Source organism: Calypte anna, chromosome 1 (genome assembly GCF_003957555.1).
Source record: "Calypte anna isolate BGI_N300 chromosome 1, bCalAnn1_v1.p, whole genome shotgun sequence".
Classification (NCBI taxonomy): Eukaryota; Metazoa; Chordata; class Aves; order Apodiformes; family Trochilidae; genus Calypte; species Calypte anna.
Window position 1 is genome coordinate 8,589,152 of NC_044244.1, and position 14,174 is coordinate 8,603,325.

General features: G+C 37.4%; 1 protein-coding gene across 4 annotated transcripts in view; it reads left to right on the forward strand.

Annotated features, from left to right (window-relative positions):
* Window positions 1-14,174, forward strand: part of SEMA3D (semaphorin 3D) — a 138,528-nt gene that overhangs the window by 87,486 nt on the left and 36,868 nt on the right. For all 4 annotated transcript variants that reach the window (XM_030459131.1, XM_030459138.1, XM_030459153.1 and 1 more), the window contains one exon: window positions 2,096-2,238. In XM_030459131.1, the coding sequence (XP_030314991.1) occupies window positions 2,096-2,238 (143 nt within the window). The remainder of the gene's footprint in view (window positions 1-2,095; window positions 2,239-14,174) is intronic.

Sequence of the window (14,174 nt, forward strand, 5' to 3'; positions counted from 1 at the left end):
TTTTACAGTGTATTTTTATTTGGATTTAACTTTCAACTTCAGTGTTTTCAATTGTGATTTAAAATCATCAAATATTTGTGTTCCTATAATTTGTTAGAGATTCTTCTAAATCGGTTCCAGGAATTGGTATTGAGACATTTGTTTTTTCTTTTGGCTTGCCAAGTAAAGCAATGAAATTTAATTAAAAAAAAAAAAAAAAACCTCAACAAAAAATAGATTTACAGTTTTGTTTTTTGAATGCGGATTAAAAAAAAATCTATGTGAAATTCAAAAGCCTGCTATAGACTTATTTCACAGTTTTTCCTATTAAATGGCTATTTAGCCAACCACATATTTAAGAAACCATACTGGAAGCATATTTATGTATTTATTCACACTTGGAGATCTGATCTTCAAAGTAACCTTACAGGCCTTGAGGGGTAATTGAATGTTTTCTTTAGGCTCATTTTGAAATCCTAACTTAAATTTATAGAGCTTGATGCCTGCATCATTTCATTTTTTTGCTGGTGCCATTCTCTAATGTCAGAATGGTTTAAAATGGAAGTAGCACTGTGACTATTTTTACCCATAAATTTACTCCTGTCACAAAGGTGCACATTCAGCACTTACAACACATCCCATTTTTTCTCAAGCCTTTGACTGTGAACTTTTGAATCAAGGACCCTCTTTGTGACTTCTGTATACTATTGTGTTCATGGTGGAAATTCCTCAAAGCTAGTATAAAGTAACAAACATTATAAAAAGGACAAAGGCATGAAGATACATTAAAAGCTGATAATAGTATTCCTCACATATTGTCAGCGTGCTCTGTTTGCTCTGCCATCTCAGGCCATCCTTACTGCTTTCTACTGCAGTCTGCCTGCTTACAAGGGACAAAGACTGTGTATTTTATTGCTGAAAGAATGTATTTTAGAGTCAAGGGTCTCTTTGCACCATATTTGTATAGCCACTTCTGTTTAAAGAAACACACCATCGATCCAAGTGCCCTCAGAAGAGCTCAGCTATTGTAGCACATTGGGGAGTGTCTTAAAAATCTCTTCTCCAAGTATCGGTTTCACTTGTTCAAGACAGAGTTATTGCCTGCTCTGCTGCAGTCAGAGGCCCCTGGAATTACTTAAATTCTTTAATTCAGTGCAAAATTTAAAGAAAAAAAATAAAACAAAGCAAAACATCCTAAAAGAAAACCAAACTGCTGAGCAGGTAGAGCTGGGCTGGAGGTTGGGGATGAGAGAGCTGACAAAGACAGTGAAGGAAATATTGAATTTTTGCCCAATACACATGCCTATAAGATGCAAACAGAGACAGTCACGCTTTGGAAGAGACCAGAAGTAATATAATGGCTTAGCATGTCAAAGCAAGGTATGCTCCAGCATTTCTTGCAAAAAGCAAATTTAAATAACCCAAACACACCATTGTGATGGTACAGCTAATCTGTTTCCTTATACAACAAGGCACTGTGTCCTTCAGTCAGACCAGTGAATCGCTGTGTTTTGTGCTAACTTGAGCATCCCAGATGGCATTGTGTTGGATTTGGTAGTTTACAAGATTGTTATAGCACAGAAAAGAGGGAGCTTTTAGCTTGGGAAAGCTGTTATTTATCTTGACTTTTTAATCACATGGATCCATAAAGGTTCTCCTGTTCCTTTGTAAACCATCTCTAGTAAACTGCATTGTATTTTTATACTCAAAACTGCTGCAATGAGTAATTAAATTATTTTAAATTCTACAGTGGGATTTCAGAAAATTTGCTTACCTTGGTTTTGGTGTCAAGAGCAGCAAGGCAGTTTTGTAGGCAATATTTTGTACTGAGATTTATCCTATTTTCAAACAGAGAATGATAGCCAGTCCTGCATATTTATGCAAGTGATAGTAACATATATACACAAACCCATCACACCAAAGTAAATACTTCAGAATCTAGGGTGGCTTTCACTCAGAGTTAGCAAGAAACTTGCTGCTACATGTTTGTATAGTGATATTTTTATTTCACTGGAAGATGCAATAAAAACACAGATACTGTAGAAGAAATTTAATGGTGACTGTGAAGACTTTATTTTATTTTATTTTTTAAATCTTGCTTTTTGGGAACTTCTAGGAGCGAAATTCATTGGAGCTTTTCCCATCCCAGACACCTATAACCCAGATGATGACAAAATTTACTTCTTTTTCCGAGAAATATCACAAGATAGTGCCACATCTGACAAGACAATCCTTTCCCGAGTTGGGAGAGTTTGTAAGGTAAGAACTCTTATCTTTTAATTTTATTTAAAGAAACAAAAAAAAAGGTTTAGTTGGTTTCTGTGTTAAACATGTTTTCCCCTTCTGATTGGAAGGAAATAGTGCTGTTACCCTATGAGCCATCACAGTAATTTTCTGTGCATAGATTACTGTTGCTGTCTGAAATTTTCTTGTCTGAAAAATAGACTTGATATTGACTGTCCACCTCCGTTTAAAACAATAATATGCTTATAATTTATAATCGCATGTCTAAAAGATAATATATTGACCTTCAGATGTACAACAGTGACCTGCTTTGTTTCATAAGCTTTCATTGAGGACCGACCTGTTGCAGGTAAACAATGGCAAGGTGGTTTTTGTTTTGAAAATGCCCACTGGAGGGATATTCAAACCCATCACTTCAACCTAGCTCAGGACATCATTCCTGGGCATTACTGAGAGCTGGGGTCAGTAATTTCTTTCTGCACATTCCTGATAATCAGGTAAGGTGAAAGGAGGCTAAAATTGTATGTTGTTTCTGAGCTACACTCACATCTGCCTGGAAGTTTCCTCCCCTGGGAAGAACTGGAGTCCTTGACCTTCTCAGCAGAAGGAACCAGGCCCCAGGTCTGCTGCAGTGTAAAAAAATAATTTGGTTGATGCCTGACCTCCTTTAAATGATTATTCCCTTAACTTCCTCTTTCATTATGCTTGGTTTTGCCTTTTGTGAAAGATTTCTCTCCCTACAGTATTCATAATACAGTCTCAGATTCTCATGAGATGCCCTGTTTTTGAAGAAGCATCTCTGTCATGGGCCAAAGCCTCATGGAAACGAGCAGATAAACCAATTCTTGCATAGGAAGGCAGCAGTCAGTGTAGAATTTGTTGTTTAAGAGCATGGTGGTTTTTCTAAGGTCTTCTTCCTAGTAAAGCACAAAGGTCTGTTGACTTCTGTGTCAGGTGTACTTTTTCTTCACTGCTTTGTCCCAGAATACTGCAGGAACAGAAGCAGTCAGTATAAGTGTTCCCATCCTGTGCATGGGTCTTCAGTGAACCCAGGTACGCAGGAACCAGTGATAAAAGTCAGGAAAACAGGACTTCAAAGTTGCCTTCATACTAATAAGTACTGAGCAAATATTTATTTCACTCTGAACTATATATGAGCACCACCATCACCACAATCTCACAAATGGCACCTTTCTGTGATATTCTTGTTCAGAAGCATTAATTTACTTTCATTTTCTGAGTGATGTGAGTCTGCTGGCAAGCTTAAGAAGCTTGAAAATTACTCAGCAAACAAAAGTTTGTGATTTATGGTAAGATGTGTCTAGGAGAAGAGCACACATTCAGCTAATAGCTGCACTGAAAAAGAGAGTGGACATGTGTATGGGTATGTAAATCTACAGCAGCTCTGCAGTCCAGCAAACTACTCCTTCCAATCAAGATTTCAGTGACCACAGCCATTTCACACTTCTGTCCTTGACCTAAAGAGTTAAGAAAACAAAAATACTCATTCATAAATCAGCTCTTTAGTAGGTTTTTAGCCGGATGAAAGAATGGATAATCTTTAGCTGGGTATTTCACAGCAGTGTGATTAATGGCAGAATGGAAACACAAACATACATGATTTGCTGCTAGACATGGCATTTGCTGATTATGAGAAAGCACTTAATGCATTAGGAGAAATTGGTAGACAACATTTTCAAGGCAAGAAACACGAGAAATTATTGTAAACTAAGATATATTAGAAATCTCCAGCATCCTTTACCTAGAAGAAAAAGGAGATAAGATATCGTAATAAAAGCAAATGTATTGTAAGGAAATCCTAAGGATCATATGTAATCGTACCTCAGATGATACTGAATTTGTAGAGTTACCATATTAAGGGCAAAAACATGTCTTGAATTTTATTTTTAATAGTCAAAGCAAAACAGTGGAAACGCATAAAGGGAACTCATTATTTATGTCAGCTTTGCAACATTCTCTATTCATTGATAATTTCCTGATAGGTGCAGAATTTTCCTGAATACTTGTACTCATGTTTTTTTGTACATTTGTCTTGATTATCTGCAAAGAAACAAAACAATCCAAGTTATTATAATTAAAATAGAATTATTATGTTTATCTACTATAAATTAAAATATGCAGATAGGTTCCTCTGTTTAGAGATTAAGATTGTCTGGATCTGTTTTCTGCACTGAAACACTGCTATGCTAAATTCTCTCTTAAATGGGATCACTGTCTGTGGTTGTAACAGTTGATAACATAATTTCTACTTTCACTGTTTCATTAATATGATATGTACTGCATAAAGTTAAGCATTTAAGCATTTGCCTTCTTTCCTCAGCAAGCAGAGATTAAGAGTGAATGGGAGGAGCTCAGCAACTTTTTAAATAATTTGCTTGGTGTAAACACAGGGTTTTTTCTACCTCACTGTGCCTTAGGGCTCCTGTATATTAATGCCAGGGACACATGCTGAAATTAGAATAGGCTTTGTTTTCAATAAGGAGGTTAGTCAATGCAGCCTATTCTTTGGCTAATTTTCAATGGCTCAGCAATATGATTTCTTACTGATCTCTCACCCCTAGGGGAAATCTTCCCTGGAAAGCATTCCCTTTTCCCATCTACTTTCAGACCCAGAAGACTGCAATACTCTTGATGGCAGCTCTTTACCCAGAGTCAAACAGCTGTCACTTCTCCTGTTAAAAAGACTATATTCATACTTACCACCTCGAAGCATGAGCTGTAGTAACTCATCCTGTGTAGCACTAAAAGCACTAATTTAGAATTACATCATCTACATTCTGTATAGCAGCAAGGGATATCAGTATAAATTGGGCAGAAGTGCTTTCAACAGTCACTTTCAGAACCAGTTTTGTAATTTATCATGGCAAATGACATTTCCTATTTGTGATTTAAGGAAAGCAGAAGTATCACTGACTTATCTTTAATACTTGATACTATCTATATGCTCCTATCTAGATAAAATGTAATCTTTTGGGCTTTTTGCTTTTAAGTAAGGACACAAGTTGAAAAAGAAAAAATATAATTAAAGATTAGCCCACAAAGTTAATTTGGTTTTAAAAACACATATAGATACATATGTGTATATTGCATCATTGTGCAAACTTTAAATTCTTAAGAGCACTGATACACATATTTCTATTTATAGAAACATAGGAATAAACATTTACATGACACAGACACTAGACACTGTGCTGTATTTTGAAAAAAGAAACAGTATTGCAGCACCTATGCAGACTGCCCTCTGCAGACAACTAAGAAGTCAGCCACATTTTTTTATACTCATCCACCACAAAATGATGACAGAATTGGAATTCTATTTAAGGATAACCTCATATATGCACAAATATAGCCCTAGAAAGAACCAAGGCTTCCCTTTTATTTTTCTCACTCGCATAAAGTGAGAAATGAAAAGCCTAACTTACTGCGGCACATAAAGGTTTTGGAGATGGAGAGAGATTGTTGTGATTTTTGTTTCTTTCTTTTCTAATTGAAACAAAATTTTTCATAGTTCTAACCTCATCCTACTGGAATGGAGTGGAAATTAGCCAAAAGCAGTAGTCTCTCTGCTACAATATGAAAATCCTGTTTATTATTACAGTGGTTTGCATTTGCTGTGTTACAAGCTTTACTTTAATGTCTTTGGTGATGTATTTCAAAAGTTACAGCATGCAGTCTTAGACACTGATTTCCAAGACATCAACTGCCAAGAAATCAGACTTTGGACCCTGATGCCTTCCCATATTTCCCAGAGAAATTTGTATCCAGAAGTTGCCTTTGTTCTAGTGGGAACAAGTTAGCTCTTTGTTTTTGGGGGTTTTTTTAGGTTTTTTTGGTTTTTTTTTTTGGTATGCCTTTCCACCCTCATATATACCATGCTGTACCTGGGGGACGAGAATATAGCAATTAGGCACAGCCCTCCTGGTTAAACTGTACTTTCTAAACACAGTGGAATGTAATCATTTTAAGAGCTCCTGAGTTGAGAGCCTAAGCCACACCCTGCATTCCACCTTTAGGTAATGTGATTTATTTCCAAAGCCATGAACATGAGCAGAGTTCAAGGCTATGACCTCGCCTCCCGTCTGGTGCTTGCAGGCAATTTGTATTCCCATAATGGCAGGAGGGAGCTGTTCCTCTGTGATTCCAAGTCCAGGGTCTCCAATAGGCTCTGCTGTGGGACTGCTTGTGTGTAAAAGTGAGAAGGTGTTTTTCTTGTCCTGGAAATAGTCTAGCCATGCCTTTACTGTGGCTAGGGATAACTGGGTCATTAACATTCTTTGTATTTCTATATTGTGTAATGCATCACTGTGTAGATAATTGATCTATCTCCAAAAACATGTGAGTTGTCCTCATAGCATATTGCTTTACCATTCAGCCGTATTAGCTTGGGTCCCAGCAGCAAAATAGCCATGTTAACATGTTCTCAGCAGGGCTAATTACTCTGGGCTCAGAGCCATGCTCGTGCAGCTATCCTGCTTCCAGTTCTGGAGGCAACTCGTTCCAGACAAGATTTAGCTTACTGCATATTGCATATTTTTCTTTGTCACCATAATCTTGCCTAGACTCAATGCTAACCATGGGTAAGTTTTCTTGTTCTTGTTTCCTTGTCTTTTTTTTTTTTTTCATTAAAAAAAAATATTATTTCTCAGTGATAATGTTTAAAACTACTTTGAAAATGGCATTGCTAGAAAAAAATTGGCCCCGTTTACCTGTTTAGCATCTTTGTAGCATTTGGTCTTTCAGCTGCCAGCTCCTCTTGGATCTCCGAATTTGGTATTTGAATATTACGTGCCATTTAAAAGTTTTAAAATTATGTAGAAAAGCAGATGCTCTTCAAGATGATTTCATTTTGGGGGCTGATGTGTTGGAGACAGACCAGTTCCATATGTTGTCTGCTTCTAACTATGATGAATTAAGAGATATAACATCAGGCTTTGTCAGGTTTTTTGGTCCAACTTTCTTTATTGGCAAGGGTACAGGCATGAGTATAGGAAGTTTTGTATATTTTTGTCCCTCATGGGTGTGTTTCAACAATATAATTGGGGTTTTTTTGAGGGGGAAAATCATGATTTGCACATGAACCAAAAATATGCAAGTTATGCTTATATGTAAAGAGGTGTGACTGAATTTTGCTGAGCCCCAGGGAAAATGAAAAAGGAATTGTAGTGTCAAGATAGAGCTTTAAAAACTAGATTATGAAAATACAGCTGCACAACCTCTGAAGCAAACTCTGGAAACCATCCTAGTTGTAGAAGAAACTGTCAGTAACCTACTGGCTTGGAAGTGGGAAGCCTGCAGAGTTAATTGGAGAGGAATTCATATGTTTAATCCAAAGTCCCTGACTTAAGAGTGCTTTGATTCAGATGTTCAAATATCTCTTAGCGTAGCAAATTATGACTTTGTGGTCAGGGGACTGGGACATCATCCTTCAGCTACTTGAGCTTCATTCTGGTTTCATGCCAAAGGCTTCCCTGGTTCAGTCCTCCTGGGCTGCCAAAAGCAGGTTTGGCACCAGCCTGGGCACTCCTGCATGACTGACTGAGATGTGTGTCCTTCCTGCCTGACCCTGCTGGCTAGATAGGCAAGAACATGGGTTGAGACAAATGTTTAGCTTCTGTGTTTGTTTTGGTTTTGAGATCTGTATTCGACCCTGGTTGTGCAATCAACTTTGGCCGCGCACAGAGCTCAATGAATGATATGACCCGCAGACTATAATCTTAGTCTGTAGAAGATACTATTTAACCTCTCCAGTTCTTTTTGCAACAAACTGTGTGGTTTCCACTGAGGGACTGAAGCTGGCTGATTCAGAGCAGTGACAGATTATGAGATCAGTAAATCTACTGCACTGATGATGAGGACCCTTTAGTCTGAGAATCTGACATGATGGCTCTGTCTCCAGATGGGGAAAATAAGGAAGAAGCCAAAATAAGCTGTGCATTAAGGTCTGGACTGTGACAAAGGATGATTTCAGAAAGGTGTTTGTAACTGACAAGTCCCAGGGACCAAAAGGCAGCCTCAGCTATTGTATGCCTGTTCCCTAGACTGATTTTTTTTTTCTTTCAAAGTTCAATAGCATTAAGCTAGCAGGAAAGCTGTGAAAAACAATTGTAGGAGGATTCTCAGAAAGGAGGTTTGCCTAGGGAAAAGTTTAATGTCCAAGCCATGCAAATCTAGAGAAACTTCACATTATGCTTTTGGAGGGGGTGAAGGACATGCAGTCTGCATTCTTGTGGCCTGAGAGACATTGCAGTGATACCAAGCTGAGGGGAGACCTTATAGCTCTCTACAATTACCTGGAAGGAGGTTGTAGTAAAGTGGAAGCTGGTCTCTTCCCCCTAGTAACAAGCAACAGGATAAGAAGAAATGGTCTCAAGTTGTGTTAGGGGAGGTTTAGATTGGATATTAGAAAAAACTGCTTCACAGAAGGGGTTATTAAACACTGGCATAGGCTGCCCAGGGTGGTGATTGAATCGTCATCCCTGAAGGTGTTTAAAAGACCTTTTAGAGACAGAGGCCTTAAAAAGGCATAGTCTGTAGGCTGAAGAATTCATCAATCTGCCAGGCTGGACTTGATAAGAGACATCACTTCAATAAAGCGCATGGTGCAAGAGACTGAGTCCCACTCAAATCCTCATCTGTGGATCAACTAGTTCAGACAGCAGAAGTGTTGCATACTAGCGATAGTGTTTAGAGGGCTTGGTGTCATCTAATATGAAGTAATTGCAATCCTTTAATGAGATGCTTTCCACATGAAAGATTCTGAAATCTCATAGAAACAGCAGAATTACCAAACATCATTACCACTCCCGCTGTCAGATGGGGACTGCAGACACAGAGGTGAACTGACTTTGCCACGTTTACTCCTGGTATCCATAGCAGAGCAGCCAAAGATCTAAAATCACACATTTCTCCTTTCTCTTGTTTATCTTGCAAGTGTACTTTTATTCTCTCTCAAGTCAGCTAGATGTTTTGGGTCTTACCCACAGACTGCTGAAAGCTTGAGAGGAATATTTCATCTGACATCAGTGATGTTTGGACCAGAAATTTTGAATCTGAATTCCTGAAGGAGGAAATCTTAATTTCCTGTGTTAGGTCAGTACCTAACTGAGTAAAGTAGGACCAGAATATGCAAAGTAAAATTAAATAATTTTAAAAAACCCCAACACCCTATAAATTTGAAGGCAGAGACCCAAAGAATATTGTTGTCTGTTTCTTCATTTATGAAGTCTGATAGAAGGATTTGAGTTGTGTTTTGGTTCCCCCCCCCCCAATGTAAAGCTTTGCTGCAGGGGCTGCCATTTGTTTCCGGGGCCTTTGTAAGGTAGCCAGGCTTCACACAAGAGAAGAGCTCCAGGGTCTTTTGCAGATTCAGCACTTTCCCCCTCTGTTCTCCAGCATTTCCTTTTATTTAGGCCAGGAATTCACTTTGGATGGTCCTTCTGTACATCTTGCCACTGGCTCTAATTAATAACCTGCTTCTAGAAATTCCACTCATTGTCTTTTTTTTTTTTTTCTTTTTCAATTTAAGAGGCTGTTCAGGATAATTACTGTCTTTAAAGTTTTATGAATCACAGTGTTTGACATCTTTGATGTTGATTGATTTTCAGAAAACTGCACTTTTTGTTCTCATGTTCAATTTGTCACTGTTACTTACAAACAGATAAGAGATTTAATACCCAAAAATGCAGATGTTCTTTAGCTTTGTTGCCATCTGTTTCACAACCTACTGGATTCCAAGACTAACATTTGTGTATTTAATGAAGCTACATTCATATCATATATAAGATACAGTAGAATAGAAAATAGACAAAACAGAAAGTCTTTAATACAGGTTGGTTTTTAAATCACTTGTTCCCAGAGCAGTTGTTTTTTATGATGGCTTTTATTTTCATGGTAAAGTTGTCCTAGAGGATTTGACAACAAATCTGTTGTATTGCTCAGTTCTCAAACTGCAGATCAGAAAAATGGTATTTCCATGGAAGTCTCCCAGAAAAGGTGTATGACATGAACTGAATTTAATTCAAAAATTTTATATTGTGGCATTTAAACAACATTCTTCCTGGATGTCAGAATGTCATACACCTACCTGTGCTTATTGAAGTTATCAATCAGATATTTAAATTCTTCATGTAGTTTGGCTGATTTGTCACTCCAACAAATTATTTTTTTAGAACTAACTTATTGAAAAAGATTGAAGTTTTAGGATGTCCACAGGATAAAAGTCTGTCTGATTTCTTAAAATAATATTTGATTACTTCTCCATTTATCTAATTAATTTCTGTGTTTAAAACTTCTATTTTTCAATAATATTTCCTCAATAGGTGACAGATTGAACTGCCCACCTTCTAGCTGGCAATTATCTAAATCTCTTACTCAGAAAAAAACACAAGTAACCAAATAACTAAGATTTTACAGGCCCTTTGCCCTTCTTTCTGTTAAGAAGAAGATATTTCAGGCAATAGCATTGGTTTCTGTTACAGATGGTGAGATTAAAAAACATTAAGTGCTAATTAAACCTTTATTTATATTAAAAAAGAAATATGCAGGCCTAAGTGCCTTCATCTGTACTGTAACAAAGTTTATAGTAAACACTGCTAATCCAGTGTGCTTAGAAGAGATATTTTGGGAGATAAGATTTCAGATACTTGTGGCTGCTTTCTTGTTACAAGTAGATTAGCCTTATTTTTGGAATTAATAAGGCAGCTTGCTCATGCTGCCCTCTCCTTCTCTCAGCACTTACATTTATCCTGTCTTCTTGTCTCATCCCTCTGAAATATTTACTGTTCTTTGCCTCCAGTACCAGCATCTTTTGTCCAAAATAAATTCAGTGCACTCAGACACTTCCAGCAGGGTTGAGGCAAATCATTGCTTAGCATAAATCAGTCCAGTGGTCTTCTTAGGATTCTGTAACTTCATGTTAAATATTTATTTCTGTTCACCTCCACACTGACAGGCCTTCACTTTGGTGATTTCAGCACCTCAGTGCTTCATTGCAGATGGATACTCTGAAATAATCTTTACCTAGGAAGACACTGTCATCTTTCTGTAGCAACCCAGTCTCAAAAAGATTTTTGGCCAGTAAGCCCTTTGTCCAGCCTCTCAGAGGCCAATAATTATGAACTCTAATGGTGTAAGGAGGCTGCAATAGAATAGGCAGATATGCAAAGGGACTGAGTTCATGACAACATGTTCTGAAGGTAAGGTGGATAAGTGCTTGTTCTCCAGCACCTGAAGCTTCAAGACATGTCAAAGACTAACCTAATATGCACCAAAAATAGTACTAGGAAGGAAAGGGTGCACCCTTTTTAAAAAAAAAATTGAGATTTTCAGAGCTTACCAAAACAACTATTATTTGAGAGTCCAGAAGGAAAGATAGTTGTTTTTTTATTTTCTTTGCCTAAGCAAAAGGAATTGCATTTGTCAATTCCTGCACTTTTCCAGTTAGAATCCTGCACACATCTTAGGAAACTGAAAAAAAAAATATTGTTCAGAGATTACATAAAGGAATTGAAGAGTACTATATGGCTGCTAATAATAAAAAACCCCAAATGAAACCGAACAAGCAAGCAAAGATAACCCCCCTCCAAAAAAAAAAAAAAACCAACCCAAAACAACAACCCACAATTAAACAAAAAACCCCAAACAAACACCAAAACCTCCACTGTTCCTCTAATACAAAAGTACATTTTCTTTCGTTCAGTGGGCAGTAGGTAGAAGCATTTGGAGGATATGTCAGGGTATTATATGTGCAACTGGCTAAGTCAGTGAAAGGTCTTTTCAGTCTCCCCATTTCTGCACTGTAAATTTGTCACTCTCTGGCTTCAGAAGGACTTGGTAGATCATGTAGTGCTGGCTGGTCATTGTATTCCCCTTGCTCCTATATAAACTGCACAATGTTATTACTAGCTTTTGGATATGTGTGGCACACCTAGTAAATGTCTGTCCTAATGTCTATTAAATTCAAATAACATGGTTAACATTGTATCCTGCCTTGAGAGTGAGGAAATAGGGACACATCTTAAATCCAGTGGTACTGGAGTGATACTTGTACTTTAAAACACATAGCACTTCCTAATACTGCTTACTTTAAGCACAGGAAATCAGTGGAACTACTGATGCATTTAAAATGAGCATTTGTGAAAATGCTGTGTTGGATCGTGACATAAGGGTAGTAAAACACAAATACTCATTTTTCCATCTATTGTAGAAGCTGAACACAGTGACAGGAGCTGGAGTTAGGCAAGGATAATTTCCCCATTGATAAAAACGTCTTGATTTCTCCCTACTGTCTGAAGCTAGCCAGGCAGTTAGAGACATCTCCTGTGATGCTGCACTTCATCCACCAGAAATCAAAGTGGAAGCTTTGCAGTGGGAGAATTCCTCAGCTGATCTGAATTGCCAAAGGAAGGAAAAGCTTAACACTTCTTGCTTTTTAAGATTCCTTTGTTTCATCTTTGTGATTGTTCGGTTTTAATTATACCACAAACTTTATCTGCTGTGCCTTTGAACAGAACACAAGCATACAGAGCTTCTTCTGTTGGCTTCAGGCTGCTAATTTTGACACCTTTGTAATAAATCTGTTGGCTAGATGCAAAGCTTCAGGCTTGGCAGGACCTCAGAAAATCAAGAGAGGAGGTAGCAATTCAACAGGAGTTCCAAAGGCAATAGATTAACAGGAACTGTTTCCAACTGAGGCAACCTATTTAAAATAGCAAGCACATGAAAAGGGAAAAGGGTTAGAGTTCCTTACCAGAGAAGTGTTATTCTTTGTGAAGTGAATTTCTGAACTTAAAATCAGCTTTTTGAATGTCTGTAATATTTATGGTACAGTCCTATTTACAGAAATGTCTTGTAATTTCAACTACCCAGTGATACCTACTGCTTGGTTCTAAACCTTCAGATCTGCAAAGCCAATCAACAAAAAGACATTTCTCCTAATGAATGTGTGTGATCAAATTTGTGGTGCTCACATTACAGCACACATCTCCTAGGCTTCAGACTTCATAAGTAAAAAAAAACTAGGCATCTTCATGGGGTAATTCACAACATGCAGCTGGCAGATTACTGTTGACAATACCATTTATCTAACTGTTTGAATTCCTGGTTTCTGCTGGAATATCCCCGTTATCCCTGTTCTTACAGTTTTCAGAATGAAGAAAAAGAAAAAAAAAAGGTGTGTGCAGGGCTTTGTAGAACCTAAATAGATCTGTTATTTGGGGGCAAAGGGGACAAATGGATGTAATTAATTAGATTTTTCACGTTCTCAATGGAAGGAGAGTCCTTAGAGGAATCCTAAACAAAATCCTCATTCCAGCTTAAAATACACAACTTTCTTCTAAAATCCTTTCTCCTCACACACCCCCTACTGATCCAGGTCAATAGAAGGATACTTACTCTTCAGAAGACTAATTCACATTTGAAATTATTTGAAATTTTCAAGATTTGTTACTTTCTCTAGTAAGTATAGGGAAGATGGGCAAGTATGCTCATGTCTTGAAAATCCACAGTGAAACAAATGGGAAAAAAAATCTTTTGTGGATGATAGACTTATATTTCCATTAAGAATTATTAATGAAATAATACAACTGGTTTTCCCTGGAATGCTCATCTCTCTACTGTGTACACAAAACAAACAGCACAGTATTTATATTTCAAGAACTGCTATGAATGTAGCTTTTCTTTACTTAGAAATCTATTCAGAATGTTCTGTGTTGTTGGGTTTGTAAAGATATTCTGAACAACTGATTGAAAAAATAGTACCACAGGGAGCAAGTAATCACATTATATAGAAATATGTTTTGACATCACTGCAGCTCTAGAAGTGCTGAGACAATTTTTCAAACAGATTTGGGTATATTTAGGAAATTTGGGTTGCCCACACTCTGAGGCACTGGAGGTACTTTTAAAAAGTCTGTCCTACACTGCTTATGGGG